Here is a 22,466-nt window from a genome sequence, read left to right on the forward strand (position 1 = left end):
GTCAAAGTGGAGGTTCTCTCCTCCCTTCAGAGAAAGGTACCTCCTTCTTTGAAGACCTGTTCTTTCCACTGAGATCTCACTCACAGAGATCTTTCATTTAGTTGTGTGTTTTTTTTGTTTTGTTTTTTTTTTTTTTTTTTTTTTTTTTTTTCCAGAGTGTCTTGGCTTTCCATGCCTGAAATACTCTCATGGGCTTTTCAGCCAGATCTGAATGCCTTTAGGGCTGATTCTGAGGCCAGAGTGCTGTTTAGGACATCCGCCATTCTATGAGTCTGCTGAGTATCTCACTTCCCATGTTGGATCACTCTCTCCTTTATTTATTCTATCAGTTAGTATTAGCAGGTACTAGACTTGTTTATGTGATCCCTTTGACTCTTAGAACTTTCATTATGATCAATTGTGAACTGAAATTGATCACTTGGACTAGTGAGATGGCATTGGTACATGCCACCTTGATGGGATTGAATTGGAATCCCCTGGTATGTTTCTAACTCTACCGTTTGAGGTAAGTCAGCTTGAGCATGTCCCAAATTGTACATCTCTTCCCTCTCTTATTAATGTAAGAATGTTTTACATCTTTAGTGTGGAATATACTCAACATTTGTTAAAAATATGTTGAAGAGAGGTAAACTGTGTATATACACATAACTAATTTACTTCATACTATTAACTGTAAAAATGACATAAAACAAAGGTTAACTGTCTGTACCATCCTGAGAAAAACTGACCAAAAGAGAGCCGAGATATACATATCACTTAAGGAAGTAACTGCTTTTTAAGATTTATTTATTTATTTGAAAGAGTTTCAGTGGGAGGAGGAGAGACAGATTTTCTGTCTGCTGACTTACTTCCTAAATGGCCGCAATGGCCAGGGCTGGGACAGACTGAAGCAAGGAGCCAAGCATTTCATCCATGCCTTCCATGTGGGTCCAGGGGCCCAAGAAGTTGGGCCATCTTCTGCTGCTTTCCCAGGCCATTAGCCAGGAGCTGGACTGGAAGTAGAATAGCCAGAATGCGAACCGGCACCCATATGGATACTGACATCCCAAATGGAGGCTTTGCTCACTACTATACAATACCAGCCCCAAGGAAGTAATTTAAGAGAGATTGTTTTTATAGGGAAAAGCTCTCAGCTAATTTGAGGAACTCCTCTATTAAAGTCCCTACTGGACATAGATGGTGCAAGTTGCTTGAAGTGATAGAGCTCTGTGCACACTTGTGAGAGCTGTCCATTTCTACCAGACATTCATAAATGAGGAATTCGGACAGCATGACTTGCTATAGGTAGTAATCCCTAATGTTTAATTATTCTGATAATTATCTGAAATAGGTACCACAGAATTCAAACTATTTCCATACACTCTGCATATTGTGTTTCAATATAATTCTTGAAGTTGCATGAAAGTCAACTTGTATTTTAATTTGAAAACCAGATGAGAATGACAGAACTCTGGAAGGGGTGATAATTTGATACTTTTGGTATTCTGTAGTGTTTTATTTGGGATAAATGCATGGGGAGGAGAGATAGGTGAGGTGACAGGTGGAATATTGGAAAGTTCCTATCTCTTTAAGAGCTGAGTAGAACTGGTGTCCCAACCAAGTCAGTTCTATTTCCGAACTTGAACATCCCTACCAAGCAAAGCAAAAGCCCTGCTATTATTTGCATTCACCCTTCCTAGAAGGTATGTTAGTATCACTCATCGTTATGGAAACATGTCCCTTCTGTAGCCTCATCTGTTGTTTCCTACACAGACACAGGAAGCATCCCTTCAACCTCAGATGGCATGTTCTATTGCACTGGCTCTGGAGACACGTCAGCCAGCTTTGCAGCAAGGTACGACCCCTTGCTCCCTATGAAACTTTAGTCTGAACAATTAACCTCTCAGTTTCACTTTACTAACACATAAAGTGAGAGTGATGACAATAACATTAATAAAGACAATGACAATAGTACTACACACACATACACACTCATGCAGTGTTTGATGAGGCAGAAGAGCCTAGCACCCAGTGAGAATTTTGTAAATGTTAGCTCCTGTTAAATCCCACAGCATTAACTTCCTGTTGAGTTCCGTCAAATGTACTTTCCTTGATTTTAGTACATAACTGGTGACATTAAACAGCCCTTTTACATAAGTCTCCATAGATGCTACACAGTATCTAGTCACTTAATTCCGCCTCAAAATCATTTTGGCCTCATTCCCAATAAAGTTTTCTCAGCATAGCTATTTAAGTCGTGCAGTATCCATGACCATTACCTGTGCTTGTCGTTATTTGACTAAAATTTCCCCATTTCCAAAATTTAGATAGCAATTCCTAAGTACCAGAATTGTTATAAAGATTATGTGACGTGATGTATGATCTCTCTCTCTTTCTCTCATCTCTTGTCCTCTACTTCTAATAGTAATTTGTTACTCTTAAAACATCAGGTGTATTAGATTCTAAGAAAATAGCAAATAACTTTTAAAAGAAGAATTGATACAACTTTGTTTCAGTAAATCTAAATACGTGTTCACAATATAAATAATTCTAACCAAATCAGAGGACACATGTGAAATGAGAAGTATTTGCATAAAGTAAGAAACAAACTTAAGTCAGAACACATGATTTTTGATGTTGTCTGAATTCACTGAAAAATGAATTTGTGATTTTAAGAAGTTTATAATTTAAAATTGCTTATTACTTTTCTGTTCTGAAATTGTTATTGAGAGCCTACTTCATGCAGGTCACTGATCTGATCTCTAGAAATACATCTCTGAAAAAACTAAGCTCTATGTTGAAGAAACATGTTCTTTTTTAAAAAAATAATTTTATTGCTAATTTTTATTTATTTTAAAGTCAGAGAGAGAGAGAGAGAGGGAGAGACAGAGAGAGATCTTCCATCTCCTGGTTCACTTCCCAGATGTCTACAACAGCTAAGGCTGGGCCAGGCTAAAGCTAAGAGCCCAGAGCTTCATCCAGATCTCCCATGGGAGTGGCAGGGACCCAAGCATTTAGGCCATTTTCCATTGCTTTTCCAGGCGCATTAGCAGGGAGCTGGATCAGAAGCAGAGCAGCCAAGACAGGAACCAGTGCTCATGGAGGATGCCAGTGTTGCTGGTGGCAACTTTTCCTGTTATGCCCAAAGCTTGTGTTCTAATGAGCAGAAACAGAATAGCAGAGACCAGAAACTACAGAAAAACAAGCATGCAAACACAGATTATTCCAGGTCATTATGTCCTGTGGCGAAAAGTAAGCATATAAAGTGATTGTGAGATATAAGGTGAACTTTATGTTTTTCATAAAAGGCCTATTACATTTATTGAAATATATCAAATTCACTGCAAAATAAAATTAGGAAGTCCCTTTAGGGTATGTAGGGTAATACAGATAACACAGTTTAAATTAAGATATAACACCAGTAGTCTGTGACAAAATATTTTTTGGTAAAATACAATATATTTATTTTTTATTATGTTATTGAATGTATACAAATTTCATGTCTTTTATATATACAGATTCAGGAGCATAGTGATACTGCCCACTCTACCCTCCCTCCTGCCCACGCTGCCACCCTTCTTCCTCCTACTCCCTCTTGTTCCTACTCTTAATTTTTACAAAGACCTATTTTCAGTTTACTTTATACACATAAGATTAACCCTATACTAAGTAAGCAATTCAACAAATAGTATGAAGAAAAAAAATAAACACTCTTCCTCAACAGTAGAGACAAAGAAGGACTGTAAACAATCATCAGATATCAAAAAAAAAAAAAAAAAACGACAACTTCCTAAGAAATTTGAAAGTTCATGGGTAAGGCACATTATTAAAAACTGTACGTGGATTTCAAAAATTTTTACACTCAAATAAATTTATCTTTCAATTCCATTTTTTTCATGAACTTTTTAAAGTGCGCGCATATGTAACTGCTAAAACATGCATGTTAAATATTATTCTTGAGATCTGTGATTATTAAATAGTAATTATTTAGGTATAAAAATATTCCTCACACTGAAATAATCCTCCTGTTAAGAAGAGTCTTGGAGATACTATTTTCTGGTGCTAATTAGTAACCTGTTTGTTTACACTATAAAAACAGGCTTGACAGCTGAAAATGATCACTTCTGTTTGTGTGACAATACATAATCAGGAAGTCATCACATAGATGTTCTTGAGTAGATCCATGAATATTTTAAATAAAACTAAATTTTGGACACCTTAATGAGAACATGAGGGAGATTTTATAAACATACACTCTTTGCCATGCCTGGGTGAGGTGGTGTATCTGAGCTTCTTCTGGGTGCCAGCCATTGCTCTCAGAGCTGAGCACAGATGTGTGAAGGCCACCCCTCTCCCTGCCCACTTGGGGTGATATTGTAAAGTGTCTTCATATAATGGTCCATGCTAACTGTAGTGAAAGGAGAGTTTTGGGGACTAAGATGGGACCACAGGGAATTGGGGTGCACAGAAGGTCTTGGAATGGATTTTTGCAAGAAGGTATGGAGCACCTAGCACATGGAAACACTCACTGAGCCTGACATCCTATCATGTGCCCCTTTTGTGTTAACTCCTGGGCATGTAAATGTGAACATATGCAATCTCTGTTTTGCCTGGGAAGCACAGTTGGTTTGGAGAAATAGACAAAATTAAAGTGATAATTGCTTTAATAATCAAATATACAAAGTGTATTGTGGGCTCAGAGAAGGGAAGAATTTAGCAGTTTCGGAATAAAATAGAAATATCAGTATTCCAGAGTAGCTAAAAGATATCTAAATCCAAATGATAGTTTCTAATTTCTGTAAATACCAAGCAGGGTTTTGACATTTCATATTTAGATTTTCAGTTTTACTAATCTTGCTAAATATATGAATTCCTTCTTAATTCAACATTGCTTCCAGCACAGTGCTTGAATAGTGCTGATTTTATCACAGAGAACTTAACTGATATCGGTTAGGGGGAAGTGAAGAAAATACAATTTTCTCTGGAAGATTTGCATTAGATAGAGTAGTTACAGGCTGTCGCATCTCCCCTGTAATTGTATGAGAATGGTATTACCCTGGCTTTCACTGTGTGATTGCTGGTTACCTTCTGTCAGTGAGCAACAGTCTTACTGCAAAGCAGGAGCGCAACCCGTCTCTTTGTCTCCGTGGTCAAACCAATTACTTCTTAGAAAGTCGGATTTTTTCACAATGACCATGTATAGAAGCAAACGCAGACATCAGCGATGTAAGTAAATCTTGACCCAACTTTTCCATATGACTGTGGTGAGGAAAACATACTTGATTCTTAAAGGACTATTCATGAGTTCTTCAGATAGACCCTGGAAGTAGCAAGGACACTGTAGTTTTGTGTGTGTGTGTGTGTGTTTTTACCCTAACCTTTATCTCTGTAACATGCTTGAAAGATGTTGAGGGGTAGAGGGGGGAGAGAGGATAATTCTGTTGTTACTATGGAAACCCTTGGAAAGGTTTACAAAATCAACAGAGAAACAGATCAAATGCATTTTCAGTCTAGCTCAGCATCTTCATTCAAGCATAATCACTGGACAGTTCTTTTTTTTTGCTTTTCTAGGAGTGATAGATTTTCTTTCCTGGAAGTCTTCTGAGAGGTTTGGGAAGCTAGCCTAAAACTTCTATTTATTCATCCAATTTCAATTATAACTCTCTGGGAAAATAGAACAGTTCAGAATAGAGGGGGGAGAGTTAATTGTGAATGACAAACTCAATGTTTTGCAGGATATTCATTGCCAAACTTCTTAGTCCAGAGAATATTTGTAACAGAATTAACTATGAGCACCATTTCAAAGGGTTAAAAGAAGTCATTTACAATCTACCCCTAAAAAAACTGATTCTGACTGAAAAAGAGAAGCACAATTACCCTGGCCTAAAGTCCAGAACAAAGATGATTATAGAATTGAAAGCTATCAAGATTTAGCTAAAAATCAAAGTCTTGCAGTAAAACTGTTTTATGGTAAAGCAATATGCTTCTCATGAAAAGCTTTCCAATCACTTTTCTCTATACCATGTCCAACTCTTTATCACTTTATCTTTTCTATTGTCTAAAGTAATTATTACGTGCTTAGCTGAAAATAGACTGTGGGACTCTGTTTACCGTCACAGAAACATAACAACTTATTCTATAGCCAAGGTCTGCACTGTTTCATTATTTCTTTTGATGTTTTCAGATGTTATCAAACATTTGACAAAATAGATACCATCAGCAACAATTACTCTAACAAAAAGTCATGATGTGAAGGGAGTGTAATTTTTAGCATGATAATTTTTTTCTCTGGTCTAATTTCACCCAAGACCTAAAAACTAACATTTCTGGTGTTCAAAGAAGTTTTATACACAACACAAAGCTTTAAGGGCTGTGATGACCAATTTGATTTGATTTCCTAGTTGCCTTTTGATGCCAGGTATTTCTGGTAATCAAGAACTAACATATGACAACTGCTACTTTTTTTCTTATAAAAACAACTAATGTGAAGTCTGTAAATATATTGCTGATTAATTTCCTTGTAATTTCATCCTACAAAAAGGAATGTAATTTATGCATGTACTTGAAAAACCATCTTGTGCCTTTACTCCTGTATCTTGGATATACCCCCTCAGTTTTTTCCTTGTGGGTAATCATTGCCTTAATGCACATGACAAATAAAAGATTCACAAAAAAAAAAAATTGTACTGAGTCTCTCCCACTGAAATGTGCTTGCTGAAGTCTGCGATTAAGCAGCAGGAGGAAATTGTGAATTACATGAGACAAGTCAGAAAATGTATAATTATACGGGCTTGAACACAGTAGGGTGTACTGGAATTGCTTAGCTAAAAAAAAAAATCTAATGTGTTGCTTACGTTTAATTGTATTATTCGTATTATGTTGCATTAACTATTTCCATATTCTAATAATGTAAGATATCAGAGAGCAAGAAAATAATAAAATTAAAGTATCTAGGAAGCTTATTGGTAAAAGCAAATAGAATCCTTAAATGAATTTTATCCTACAATATAAGGTTTGCAAAAGTGGAATGTAATACAATTGTTTGCCATCCAACTGGTATATAAAAATATCTAATTTATCCAATCAGCAAAATCCAAGGCATTTCCGTTTTCAAACATACCTTTTATGCATACATTTTTGATCATATAAAAGGCATAAACTCACCTAGAGACAACTGTAATCTAATCAAGGCAATAATTGCACACTTAACGAAATTGCACTATGACAAAGAAGTATTATGACTTTCTTTAAAATTGAAACACTACATAAATCAACTTTCTAATTTCCTCATTCCCTAAAGATTTAACCTAATATCCTTACTAAAAATAATCAACTTCCCAATAGAGTACCCAGCAAGAGGAGTGGGAAACGTGCATGTGGTATATGAGGGGTTTGAGAAAGAGAGAATAAAAATACTCATAAAAGAGATTTTAAATTATAAATTGCACTAAACCTTTGAAAATTTGTGCGGGACTTTGAAATCCACTCCTCACTCATGTCTAGTTTGGTTATTTATAATTCCCAGTACAAAAAGATGAAAGGGAGAGAAAAGTACCTTTTTCCTTGCTTCTGACAGAGCAATTGCTCTGAGAAATGAACAGCGTCACTGTTCATTCAGATAAGAGATCTTACCTGTTCGTAACTACCTAATGACTTTCAATTAGATACAGAATTTGTTGAATGATAGTGAAAAATGTTTACATATGATACATGTAGATTTTGCCAGAGCCAGAGATATATCACTTTTAGAAAGTCTAATACATATAAACCTATTTATATAGACCAGGTTGATTCTAGAATCATCATTAGTATAAATAATGTTTTTACTTTTGAGTTTATTTAAACATTAAGCTTTTCATATATATCAAAGATATTCATTCAGATGTTCAGTTTATGTTTAAATTTTCAAAAATTCATAATATGTATAAATCAGGGTATTTGGTCTCTTCCTTGCTGAAACTACAGATGACCTTGAGAAAAACATTTTTTTTTGTTTTCATGAGAGACATACAGAAATACCTTTTTAAAATGAATATGCTCCTGAATACAGATGTATAAGGAAACTAGAGTAGGATACATGTGATATTAAGTACAGGATTTTGAAAATTACTACCATTTCCATACCACAGCAAAAAAAATTAATAAACAATGTGAATCTACTTTTATATGTATACCATTTCACTTTTTTTTGCTGAATTAGAATTGTATACATTTTTATTATTAATGATATTTTGAATATATATGTAAATCATGGGAATCACTTCAGGAACCCAAGTACTAGCCATAGTAGTTCTCTTATTATAATCTTGACCAATAATCCTCATCTCTGTAGGATGCAATCTCTTACAACTTCAGCAAGCTTTGCTGAGATGTGCTTCCACAGCAGAGTCCTCATCACGTCATTCTCCTACTAAAAGACACTTGATGGTGTCTGACTAGAAAGCTGCTCTAGGCTTGTGTGTTTCAGGCTGACCATGGAGTTACTTCAGGGGGCTCCAAAATCCATGTTAATAGTAACCAGTACCATACAGAGGTGGAGAACATTTTTTCTTCCAAACTCCATTTCGATATTTATATAATTCACAGGCTATACAAAATTATCAACTTGAAAAATTAGTCTTCTATAGATTTGCTGAATTTCACGTCCTACCTGTGATTGCCTTGGCAGGATCAGACCAAATGATTTCATGAGCTTTATATAACCCACAGTCCAGATGTTCTCCACCCTGCTGTATAATGAGGAACAATATGTATGTGTGTATATGCACACACATATAATTATGCATTTTGTGTTCTAATATATGTTTGATAAAATAAAATGCACCTAAAAGCTACTAAATTTAGAATATTTATGTAATACATATTATTTCAAAAAATGGTGTAATACTCACAGATTTCATTATGATTCAGTGTTTTAAAACAAAATCCTCATATTCCCAAAGATCGAGAATCACTGAACTAGAAAGTGATTACAAACATGACATTATAAAAGACACTATTGTCATCCACTCACTCCTTCCTCCTTGGGACCACCTATAATGCTAGCCTTTATCACATTATTGGATTGTCTTTGTAATTCACTGTATTCTCTCTCATATCCGTACTTTTTCCCACACATCTGTTGATAAGCAACCTTTACATATGTCCACACATAAAGAAATGCTCTCTCTTCAAGTTTTCACTGAAAGGCAACATTCTTCATAAATGACTCTCCAGTTCCCATGTTATATTATCCTTTATCTTTTCTTTTCAGGTAGAAAAAATATATGAAAAGTCCATGGAGAACCTGGGATAATTGAAGGACCAAAAAGGGGTCCAGGTGGTAGAAAAATGAAAATGGATGAGGTTAAAAAAAGTATCAAGGGCCTTGGGAGGGCAGAGTAGGACGGATAACCTAGAGTTTAATTCAACAGTTAATTTCATTTGTAACTGAATTCATGTATTAAATGTCTATAAATTTTAATAATCACTATGATTCACACAATATAAGTTACAATTATAAGAATGATTTTTTAAATCATTACACTTCCTTCCAGTCTACAAATACAGTTGGGACTGGCACTGTGCTGGATCAAGTTAAACTGCCACCTGTAACCATATGGGTGCCATGTCTCTACTACTCTATTTCCACTCACTCCAGCCCCCTGCTGATTGCCTGGGATATCAGTAGAAGATGGCCCAAGTATTTGGGCTCTTTCTGCCCATGTGGTAGATGCAGATGAAGCTCCTGACTTTGTCCTGGCCCAGTTCTGGCCATTGTGGCCATATGGAGAGTGAACCAGTGGATGGAAGATCTTTCTCTCCCTCTCTGAATCTGTCTCTCTCTCATATATATATATATATATATATATATATTCATAACTCCCTATATATATACATAACTCTGTCTTTCAAATAAACAGATACATGTTTTTGAAAAAACAAAATCATCAATTGACAGAGCATAAAGTAATCATTCAGAGGTTGGAAAGATATTATTTAAACAGGAATACTTTCTGATTTATCTTCTTGTAAATGTCATTGCATTCTTGATATAATAACACACTGTATTTAAAATTTTTCTAGCAAAAATGCATTCATTGTTTCATAGAGTTGTTGTCAGGCTTCTTAAGGCATTGTCAGTGAGAAGCATGGATGTTGCCAATTTCAGTGCAGACTTGGTGCATTAGTGGGCACCATGGATAATAGGTTGGTACCCTGTCATTGTTAGAACATGAATTCTCTTAGCTGTCAGTTACAAATTTATCACTACATTGTGTTTTATGCAAAGCTTCATTGTAAATGCTTACAGAAATTGTTTATTACAAATTAGATAGCAAGATAAAGGATAGATCATTATCCAAAACAAATAGAGTTGTGCATTAAGGAATGGCAGATATATATTCTGAAAATGGTGTTGTTATATCATTTGGTCACTGTACTAACATAAAGCACATTTTAAACATGAGATTAAATCTAACACACACGAAAATAGTGTAATCAAGAGCCATAATAAAGCTCGAGATTTATGAGGCTGATGTCAGCCTAACCTAGAAAACTGTTTTACAGTAAACCGTTTTAAATAACCACTATAAAACAAAAATAAAATATATAGTATGGTCAATATATAAACCAATATATAGTTATCTGTTATGATCCAGAATTCTATGTGCTATACGTAAGTATTTATGCTGTACTTTTACATAACTGGTAGTGCAGCACAGTTGTTTACACCAGCATCACCACAAGCCTGTGAGGAATGTGTTGGACTACAACATAGCCATAACTGTGATGTAACTAGGAAATAATTTTTTTTATTTCACTAGACAATAAGAACTTTTTAGATCTTTTTAAAAGATTTATTTATTTATTTGAGTCAGAGTTACACAGAGAGAGAAGGAGAGGCAGAGAGAGAGAGAGGTCTTCCATCCGATGGTTCACTCCCCAATTGGCCACAATGGCCGGAACTGCGCCGATCTGAAGCCAGGAGCCAGGAGCTTCTTCCAGTTCTCCCACGCAGGAGCAGGGGCCCAAGGGCTTGAGCCATCTTCTACTGCTTTCCCAGGCCATAGCAGAAAGCTGGATGGGAAGTGGAGCAGCCGGGACCAGAACCGGTGCCCATATGGGATGCTAGCGCTTCAGGCCAGGGCATTAACCCACTGTGCCACAGCGCCAGCCCCAACAATAAGAATTTTTTACTTCATATCATCTTATGATACAACCATTGTATATATGGTTCAGCATTGATCAAAATATCATTATGCTATTCACGACTGTTTGTACTCATACTATGATCTTTTTGTAGCTGTGAAGACAGAAGAAAGCCCTGACTACTAATTCCCAAATTATTTCATGTCAAATATTGATATTATTTATTATATAACCCATTGAAGATATAAGCTAGGTTTTAAAATACTTATTGTTTAATGCTAAAAAAAAAAGATTTCAGGCTTTTTTGGTAATCGTTCTCCAAAGTACACTATTAAATTCAATCTTTGATTTCTCTAATATTGATGATTGTTGGGAATTATGGTCTGACATCTGAAATTTCTCAATTCTTTTTTTTTCCTCTCAACTTCTAATATGACATATAACTAGTATGGTTTAAGAAGTTGAAACTTGGTACATTCCTCCATGGAATTATGCCTGTGTGGGTAGAATCATGATGGTCTGATTGAGCATGCACAGTGGAACTATATATGCCAATTTTTGAGCAGAGATGGACAAAGGCTGACTGATAACGCTCCTGATACAAATTGGCCTTAAAGGGAATACACATGTTGATCTGCCTAACATTCTTAATCACAAACTTTTGTGGGCTCTTGTCTATGACTGGTCTGCCTGTAGGAAAACTTAATCAATCTTTCTGTCTCTGTCTCTGTCTCTGTCTCTCTCTCTCTCTCTCTCTGCTCACTCTTGAACCAAAAAAAAAAAAAAAAAAAAAAAGATTTTAGAGAATACCATGTTCCATTTAGATAAAAAAAAGAGGGACCAGTGCTCTAGCTCAGCAGGTTAAAGCCCCAGCCTGCAGCACAAGCATCCCAGATGGGTGCCAGTTTGAGTCCTGGATGCTTCACGTTCAATCCAGCTCTCTGCTATGGCCTGGGAAAGCAGTAGAAGATGGCCCAAGTCCTTGGGGAGACCTGGAAGAAGTTCCTGGCTCCTAGCTTTGGATTAGCTCAGCTCTGGCCATTGCAGTCATCTGGGGAGCAAACCAGCAGATGGAAGACCTCTCTCTTTCTTTCTCTCTCTCTCTCTCATCTCTATCTCTATCTCACTGTCTGTCTGGCTCTACTTCTCTCTGTAACTGTCTTTCAAATAAATAAAATAAATCATTTAAAATATAATGAAAGAAATCACCCTTCATGTGCATTGATGGAGAGTAAATAGTCTTTTCATGGTTGAACATGCCTCATCTCTGGAAGGTCAGAAAGTGACATTCTTAAAAACCGTTATCTGGTGTAATTATGCTATGAGAATGTCTGTAGATTTGGTGGAACCACTTGAAATTGGCATTTTTGACTTAGAAAAATGACAGTTTCACATTGTTCAACCTAAATACTTGCTGTCACAGAACTGGGCAGTAAAATAGGGAGCAAATATATGAAAAGCTTTAAATGTCAAGGGCAGGGGCCGGCATCAAGGCCCACTCTGTTAATCCTCTGTCTGTGGCACCGGCATCCCATATGGGCACCAGGTTCTAGTCCTGGTTGCTCCTCTTCCAGGCCAGCTCTCTGCTGTGGCCCGGGAAGGCAGTGGAGGATAGCCCAAGTGCTTGGGCCCTGCACCTGCATGGGAGACCAGGAGGAAGCACCTGGCTCCTGGCTTTGGATCCGTGTAGCTCCAGCTATAGAGGCCATTTGGGGGGTGAACCAACAGAAGGAAGACCTTTCTGTCTGTCTCTCTCACTGTCTATCTGTCAAATAAATAAAAAAAAAAGTCAAGGGCATTTATAGTTAATCTGAGGATAATTGTGTGATGTTATGGAAACACAAGTATAATTAAATGAGGGAATATATACATTGACAGGTCTTTAGGACCTCTCAGTTTAACCCTTCTACAAAGAAATAGAAAATAGACAAGACTGATCTTGTCACAATAGGTTAATTGAATCACTTTTTTTTGACAAGTGGCATATATGACTATGCCTTGAGATTCATAACTTTTCTAGAAGCTATCTCCCCCTAATTTAAAATGTTTATTATAAGAATTTGAATTATAATTTTACATTATTTTATTGTTAAACTCTTTTGCAACCGAATGGAAAATGAGACAATTGTAAATGAATTGGTACTAATAAAAAATGCAAAATATTTGCCATATATTAAATTCTCACCACATGCATGCATTGTTTTTTTTTGACTAGTATAATTTATGCAAAAATAATAACCATCAATGTAACAGAGGAAAAATCCAGTAATCTGTGACACTTCATTTTCATTTCAACTTGAAAATATTTTGTTTACTAATCTCTAGGAAAAATTGAACACCCCACATTAAATTAAAATGGCAATACTGACTAGGATGAGAACACAAGCGTCTATGTCCCTCAAGGAATAAAATATTATTGTTAAAGGAAAATATATTTAATCCATTTTCTTATTCCTTGAGTCATATAAAAGCATAAAAATTCTAAACAGAGTTATGCATGCTTATTTGAAAGCAGTATATTCACACATCAGTGTGTTCGCATCAAGTCCTGTTTGTTTTGCCAAAGAATGAGCTTTCCAGAAATGAAAACAGTTAAGTGTCCTGTAGTGATTTTAGTAATTCATTGTGAGTTGTCATGCTCTTCTTCATCTGGAACAGCTAAATTGTTTGGCATAACATTTTGATTCATTTTCCTTTTTCTAGTTATTGATTTTCTTGGCATTATTTACTGAATTGCACTCATTCTGACTATGGAATTTCTGACACTGTTAGTTTTAAATGCCTACATTATATATGTGTTAATATTGATTCAGGCTTTATTGGTTTTTTATCACTGAACATATGTTGTTTCTAAATTTCATTTATATTTAAAATAAAGATAAAATTCATATCTTTTCCTCACACGTCTTACAAAGTATGTTGCATGCCTTAGGATACTTATCATCAGACAATATATTTACTTTATATTAGATGATTCTTTTGACCCCTGCTGAACTTGAAACTGTCTTAGAGGAACAGCTGGACATATTTCCTTAAATAAACACACATTGTTTTTCAAATTGCTGATATCTGTCTTCTTAATAGACTCCACAGCAATGGGAATCTTGACTTTGAAGTCACCTCTGCTGGGTCCATATAGATAAGTTTAGTTATTTCATACATTTTTCTTCCTAAATTTGAACAGTATCTCTCAACCTTCTTTTTAATGTGAGGATAGATCATAACTTATCATTTACCTGTAGCATCAGTTAATTTTGTTTTTGAAATCTTATTCATGTGATTTAATATGACATAAGATTTTAAAAATAGATGACACCTATAGATGCACATATACCACATGGGCATTTAATTCTATTTGAATTATAGGGTCACTAATCCATGAGAGGCTGACCCACAGTGAAATAAAATTAAACCTACACATAATCATAAAGCATTTATTTTTGATTGTGGTCTAAGTGAAAATTGTTTTCTTATCATACACCTGACTTTGCCAAGGCAGGGAGGAAAAATTAGTCAATGTATTTTTTAAGTGGTTGTAACATTTTTCTCAGCACTGAATTTGACCTACCAGAAGCATTAATACAAAACTAGACTTTTTTCAGATGAGCATCCTGACAGATGATACACTCCAATTTGATCAATGGATACAGATTCTCCCAAGGAGGCTGTAGAAATACCCTAGGACGGTCTCTAGAGTTTTTTTTTAAATTTATTTATTCACTGTCTAGACAGAAATATCCTTCAGACTATTTGCCTCACTAGCTTTCCAGAACCCAAATTAGAAGTTTGGAAGATTTTATTTGAGAGGACATCAGTGTTTATCGGATATTGAAAAAAATCACCTAAAATCTACTTTTAAAGCAGTCTGATCCTTGTGTATTTTGGAAAGAGGTTAATAAACAAGCACAAGAAGAAATAAGAAATATGACATGAAGATCATTAATATGCTTGCTGCAAAGATTCTCCTGTATGTCTATAAAAATGAGTCACTGGCAATTAGAAGCATGGTAAGTTCACCAATTCTCTTATAATAAAAACAATCATTCATCAAGTTAAAGATACTACAAACATCTTATGGAAACAACCATCTCAAATGTTCAGTTTTTGAGAAAGCTAGAAATCTTTAGTAATACCATATCACCAAAGTAACTACTTTCAGCAGTTATCCATACTCATATTTATTTGCCATATACTTCTAGTTACATTAAATCTTGCCCCTTACTTATCTAGATACCAGGATTTGGGTGCCTGAAGTTCTTCGAAAGTTGCCCACATTATTGTTTCCCAATGTTAATTTAGGAATAGGTTGCAAAGTGTAAGGAATTTGTGTAGTAATGCTAATTTTCCAGATATGAGAGACTTCAAAGGCCTATTATCCTTCAGCTTCATTCTTAAAATATTGAAAGTCCCCTTGTATATATTCTAAATATTGTAATTCAGTGTGATCACATCAGTTGTGGTAATCTAATAAATCTGGAAATATGATGTGTTGTGATGAAAATATTCCTTTATTCTTTTTATGTAACAATATTATGATCACTAGTACAGACTGATACATGAATATGACTACCAAACAGTTTTAGTCCTGGAGCCAGTGTTGTGGCATAATGGGTTAAACTGCCACCTGTAATGTTGGCAACCCATGTGGGCACCGGTTCCTGTCATGGATTCTCTGCTTCTGATCCAGCTCCTTGCTAATTCACCTGGAAAGCAATGGATGATGACCAAGTCCTTAGGTCCCTTCACTCACGTAGGACACCCAGATTGGGCTTCTTGCTCCTGGCTTTGGCATATCCCAGCCCAGGCCATTGCACCAATTTGGAGAGTGAACCAATGGTTGGAAGATTTCTCTCTCTCTCTCTCTCTCTCTCTCTCTCTTTTTCCTTTTTCCCCACACCCTGTAACTCTGCCTTTCAAATAAAAAAATACTTAAATTTTTTTTTTCATATGAGTTTTATTGCTGGGCATTTTTTATACCTTGCTATTGCTTTTTATGTACAACTGTATAATTTTATGTAGTTTTAGAAAAAATACTTACCAATACTGTATTTATGTGGTAATAAAGCTGGTTTAAGGTACTTTTTTATAAAGTCGGTTATGACTTTTAGTCATTATTGAATTTTTATCACTATTATAAAGTGATATGACTTAAGAAAATTATAAAATTCTTTCATATACCTGTTTTTAATGATTTAAAATAATAGAATTCCCTTGATTGTTATGCCTTGAAAAATTTTATTATCTATCATCTACAACAGGAAATTAGTAGGAACTCCAACTAGGTTATTATCAAATTGTTGAGATTTGGTTATATTTATTGGACAGATGTATATATCCTATTACCTGTCCTAATTTGAATAAACCTTAACTATCAATTTTTTTGGAAAACCAAATAAATGTAGAGTTCATTTTAACTTGACAGTTAAAGTATCATCACTTTATGAAATCAATTAAAAATTTTATTAGTTGCTTCTTTTAGGTATTCTGGCTCAGTTTATGTATTAGCATTAGCTCAAAGCCTTAATGTTATATACCTATCTAATCTTTATTACTTATTGGTTATAGTGAACATATTTTTCAATTGCTCTGTAAAAATATATGTTAAGAAACATTGTCTAGTTTTATGACTTTAAAAGGGCAAGCCATTTTTGATTGACATTATTTTACTTTGCAGGTTCACTTTCTGCCACCCCACCTAGCATATTCCAGTTTAATATATGATACTGAAAATGGTTTCTGTTCTCTGAGGCCTTCTTTCCATCATTAGCTCCTTTGGTTGCTTCTATATAGAACATTCTCTAATCATAGCTAATTTCTACTGATCCTTCAGGTATCAGCTTAGACAACCTCTATGAATAAATTTTCTCAAGCTTGCAGTGGCTAATAATGTTGATCTTTTTAATGTATCCCTTTTTAGTCTCTATGTGTCTTGTGTAAGTTATGATTTATTAAGTTATTTTGTCGTGACCCTACAACACAGAGACCAGTTCCTTATGTTCATTGCTCTGTCTTCAGCATGGTCTTTACTAGGAAGCCCTCAATCAGTTCTTGATGAAGAATAAATGAAAGATATTGCCAACCTTAAATACTGTTTCAGCAAGTACATATTATGGTTGTTTGCCCCTGATAATTCACTATAATATAATCTGTTGATGAAATATCTTTTGCGTTTCTATTTGGAAATGTCCATGGATGATGTCAATCTGCTAAAACCATTTTTTTTACTCTTGTAATTATGTTGTCTGCTGACAACCCTAATTCCCTTACTTCATGAGAGACATTAAGCGAAATTTAAAAAATACTTATATCATGTCCTGAACATTTACCCCAAAGTTACAGAAAACTTTGGAAGTGACATGTAGTAAACATGGCAGTTTTCTCCCAAGGACTTTTCTTGTGCAAATCAATCAGTAACTATGCTGCTTTCTAATTCATTTAAAGTCTCCAGATTCTGGTATTATTGTGTGTTACAGCTGCAAACTCATGGATGATGACACATTCATAATTAAGCCTTGTTTCTCTACATTTTTTTTCACATATCCAGGGCTGGCCCTGCTGCTAACTTTCATTATTCCCTAAATCAATTTTTGCATCAGTTAGAGGAACAAATTGTTTGTTTCTCCACAGATTTGTAGCTATTAATCTCAGCAGTAACTCAGTGATCGATTTTTTCAGACCTCACCATCAGAAAGATACAAGTGGGAAAGAATAACTTGAGCCAAATCCAAAGACATTTTGGGTGAATCTGAAAGTTAAGATTTCATGTCATATATAATAAATATCTGTTACTAATATGTTAGTCCCTTTTAAATTAGTGGATATAATGATCACACATGGTAATTTCCTCCCTTTTAAAATCTATTTTTTGTTAATTTTTATTTTATATCACTGTGAAATGTAGATATGATTCTAAGAACACAATACTATTCCATTCCTTTCTCCCTTCTCTCTTCCTCTCTGCCTCCAGCCCTACTTCCTTCTCCCTCTCTGGGATTTGATTTTTGAGATAACATATTTTAAATGGACATTGTAGTAAAAGGGCTTAATACTTTAACTACAATAGTTTAACAAATAAAGAGCAAAAACAGTCGCCACAGTGCCCTCCCCAAAGTGTAGCATTCTTAATAATTGATTTGAAAAAGGTATTAAAAAAGTTTTACAAAACTATATTTGATGCAATACTGATACACACAGACGTGTGTTTTTTTTTTTTTTTTTAAATTTTAGCTCCCACATATAAGAGAGAACATGCGGTATTTGTCTTTCTTGGTCCAGCTTATTTCACTCAACATGGTGTCCTCCAGTTGCATCCATTTGCTGCAATTGGTAAAATTTCATTCTACCTACACTATTCCATTGTGTTTATATACCATGTTTCCTTTATCCATTCATCTGGTGATAGATACCTTAGTTGATTCCAAATTTTGGCTAAAATGAACAGTACTGATATAAACATTGTGGCGTAGATATCTCTGATACATTGTGTTCAAGTCTTTTGGGTATATACCCAGTAGTGACAGAGCTGGATCATATGGCAAGTCTTTTCTAACTTTTTAAGAAATCTCCATGCTATTTTCCATAATGGCTGCACTAATTTACATTCCCACCAAAAGTGTGTAAGTGTCCCCTGTCATCCACACCCTCCCAGCATTTGTTATTCTCTTTTTTTTTTTTTTTTTTTTTGATTTTAGCCATTCTGATAGGGGTGAGGTGATATTTCATTGTGGTTTTGATTTGCATTTCTCAGATGCCTAATGATAGAACATTTTTTTTTCACATATAGGTTGTCCATTTTATTTCCTCTTTTGAGAACTATCCATTGAAGACCTTTGCACATTTCTCAACTGGATTGGTTGTTGAATTTTTCAAGTTGCTGGTATATTCAGGATACTAACCCTTTGTCCAATAGGTGGTTTGCAAATTTTTTTTCTCAATCTCTTGGATGTCTCTTTACTCAGTTGATCATTTCCTTTGCTATGGGAGGACTTATACAAGAAGTGGTCCCCTACACGAATATCTTGGAGTGTTTCTGCTACATATTCTTCCAGCAACATTTAGGTCTTGAGTTGATTTTTTTATCTGGTCAGAGGTAAAGAATCTAATTTCATTCTTCAAAATGTATACAACTAATTTTGCCAACACCACTTGTTGAAGAGATTATCCTTACTCCATTGTATGCTCAGAACACTTTTGTCAAAAATCAACTGGTTGTATGTTTATGGATTAATTTCTGGGCTCTCTATTATGTTCCATTGATCTATCAGTTTTATGCCAATTTTAATTACTATAGCTTTGTAGTATGCTTTGAAGTCAGGTATTATGATGCCTCCAGCTTGACTTTTCTTGTTGAAGATTGGATTGATTCTTCTGGGTCTTTTGTGATTATATGTGAATTTTAAGATTGCTTTTTTAATTAATTCTGTAAAAAAAAATCTGTCATTGGTATTTTTAGGGATTGCATTGAATCTGTAGATTGTTTTGGTTAGGATAGACATTCAAAAGATGTTGATTCTTCCAATCCTTGAGCAAAGGATATCTTTCCATTTTTAGTGTCCTTCATGATTTCTTTCATCAGTTTTTGATAATATTCACTGCAGAGATCTTTCACCTCTTTGGTTAAATTTACTCCTAAATATTTTATTTTTTCTTGCTATCACTAATGGGATTTCTTTCTTGATTTTGATTTCTCTTTCTGTGTGTTCATCCTTGGCATACAAAATAGCTGCTTTTTTGTATGTTTATTTTATAAACTGCAACTTTGCTGAATCGGTTTATCAGTTCTGACAGCTTTCCATAGAGGGTTTAGGTTTATCCATGTACACGTCATGTCATCTGGACACATGGATAATTTTATTTCTTCTTTTCCTATATTGATGTCCTTTATTTATTTGATTATCCTTTCTCTTATTCTTTCTACTCAGTAGTAGTATCAACTGGAAACTCTCTGTAACTAAAAGTGACCTCTTTCCAAAACATTTAAAATTAAAGCAGGTGGATGTTTTCTCAAGGGTTCTCATTGTTTCAAATATGTAACATACAATCTGTGTCAATAATGAATACTGCACATTAAATTGACCTGAATGGTTACAGCACAAATTTTATTCTCAGCATTGGCAAATTTCTGACATAAAACCATAGAACATAAAAGTTCAAAGAAGATATTCTAATAATGCAGTGACTCTGGAAAGATCTCCAGGTTACTATGCATTTTTCTCTAAGTATAATAGATATTTCCAGTAATCTTTACTGAGGAGTCATTTTAACTCACAATTTAGTAATTTTTAAAAAGAAAATTGGAGCAATCAGTTATTCAATAATGAATTACCTGTATTGGTTAGAGCACCAAGCTAAAGTAGAAGGATCGCAGGTTTGAGCCATCTGAGGTCTAGGTAAGATTACCCTCTTCCTAGATCATAGAACATTTCTGTTATCCTGCCCAGATGCACTTTTTTTTTTTTTTTTGACAGAGTGGACAGTGAGAGAGAGAGAGAGAGAGAGAGAGAGACAGAGAGAAAGGTCTTCCTTTGCCGTTGGTTCACCCTCCAGTGGCCGCCGCGGCTGGCGCGCTGCACTGATCCAAAGGCAGGAGCCAGGTGCTTTTCCTGGTCTCCCATGGGGTGCAGGGCCCAAGCACCTGGGCCATCCTCCACTGCACTCCCTGGCCACAGCAGAGAGCTGGCCTGGAAGAGGGGCAACCGGGACAGAATCCGGCGCCCCGACCGGGACTAGAACCTGGTGTGCCAGCGCTGCTAGGCGAAGGATTAGCCTGTTGAGCCACGGCGCCGGCTCAGATGCACTTTTAAATAGTAAGCAGTACCAATACAACCATGGATGAAAGGTGGGAGACTGATCGGAGCAAATACACAGCAAGAATAGCTACAGTGTTTCAAAATGAATATATTGAGAATGTCATAAACAGTTTATTTTTGAATCAGCTTATGTGTGTATGTGTACATGTGTGTATGTGTGAGAGAGAAATAGTGCTTCAAAAAGTTTTAGTGGAGAAATGCATTTGGTTATCACACCCCAGAAATAGTGACCAAAAAAGATGCCTACCTATCTTCTTCTTTCAGGCACATGGGTCAAGACACTGCCTAGAATGCCCAAATCCCACATCAGAGGATCTGGTTCAAGTTCCAGCCTCTCTGCTTCCATTATAGCATCCTGCTAATGTCTATCCTTGAAGGCAACTGATGATAGCTAAAATACTTGGTCCTTGTCACTCATGTGGAAATTGGGATTCAGTTCTAGGGTCCTGACTTCATCTTAGCCCCTTCCTGGCAGTTGTGGGTATGTGGGAAGAAACCAGTGGATGGAAGAACTATCTCTATCTCTTTTACAGTCTCTCTGCCTTACAAATAAAATGAAAATAAATTTTTAAAAAAGAATTTTTTACTAAAAAGCTAAGATTTAATAGATATCCATATGACAATATTCTTATTTAAATAATTAACACTAATTTCAAGGAGTTGTCTTGTTATTGCAACATTATATGTTCCTTTTTATAGTAACATTTTCTACACTTACCATTTCCCCACCAAAACCTCCCTATATGCTTCCATGACACCCTCCATTAAAGTGTTTATCATGCTTTTAATTATATATATTTCTTTGCATTGCTTTTTCAAGTGAACTGTAATACTATAGGTAAATTCCATTTGCCTCACCTTGCTTCTCTGTGAAATTCATTCATGGTAGTATATCAATGAGTATTCGAGGAATTAAAAAACGAATGAGTTCAATAACATTGTTCAGTCTTTGGCTTTTATCTTCTATTTTTATTGTATTTTAAACTTCTGTTCATTCAGTAATGAAACAGAGAAATCAATTCATATATTTACGTTTTCTAAAGTAAAATTGCTTCTGTATTGGAAGTTTTTAAAACATACATAGCTACAAAGGGTGAATGCTGAGCTCCTCTTAATGGCTGGCAACTTAATCACTATTCTAAATTCATAACGTAAAAACTTTGTTGTTGATTGCCTTTCTTTAGATAATAATATAAATGGAAGCTTTCAAATCTGAATTATAAATAATTCATCATCATTTATTTTCCCCTTTAGAGTGCTAAATTACACGATGCAAAGTATTCATAGAGGAACAATTGTTAGATATTCAGAAAGGAATCTATTTATCTATGTTAGAGGAAATATGTCCAAGGCTTTTGACCTACTATTCCAATTTCTGGCAAACTTAGAAAGTACCATCTTTAACACTCATTCACAATCCATCTCCTTGATCTCTTTTGGCCTGGAATCACAGGCTTTGATTGAGGAATTCTAAAGCAACTCCTTTTGACCTCTACTTTGTTACTTGCCAAGTCATTTTAAAACTGAGCCAAAAAGTTTCTCCTCGTA

At 35.2% G+C, this 22,466-nt stretch overlaps 1 protein-coding gene across 21 annotated transcripts in view; it reads left to right on the forward strand.

Moving 5' to 3' along the window:
* The window catches only part of RALYL (RALY RNA binding protein like), an 833,139-nt gene that overhangs the window by 583,702 nt on the left and 226,971 nt on the right, over window positions 1-22,466 (forward strand). The window contains exon 1 of one of the 21 annotated variants that reach the window (XM_017341421.3): window positions 4,816-5,205. The exons of the other annotated variants lie outside the window; for them this stretch is intronic. Coding sequence (XP_017196910.2) covers window positions 5,019-5,205 — 187 coding nt within the window. The 5' untranslated portion in view covers window positions 4,816-5,018. Of the gene's footprint in view, window positions 1-4,815; window positions 5,206-22,466 lie in introns of those variants that run through there. 21 annotated transcript variants of the gene reach the window in all.

Source organism: Oryctolagus cuniculus, chromosome 6 (genome assembly GCF_964237555.1).
Source record: "Oryctolagus cuniculus chromosome 6, mOryCun1.1, whole genome shotgun sequence".
Lineage (NCBI taxonomy): Eukaryota > Metazoa > Chordata > Mammalia > Lagomorpha > Leporidae > Oryctolagus > Oryctolagus cuniculus.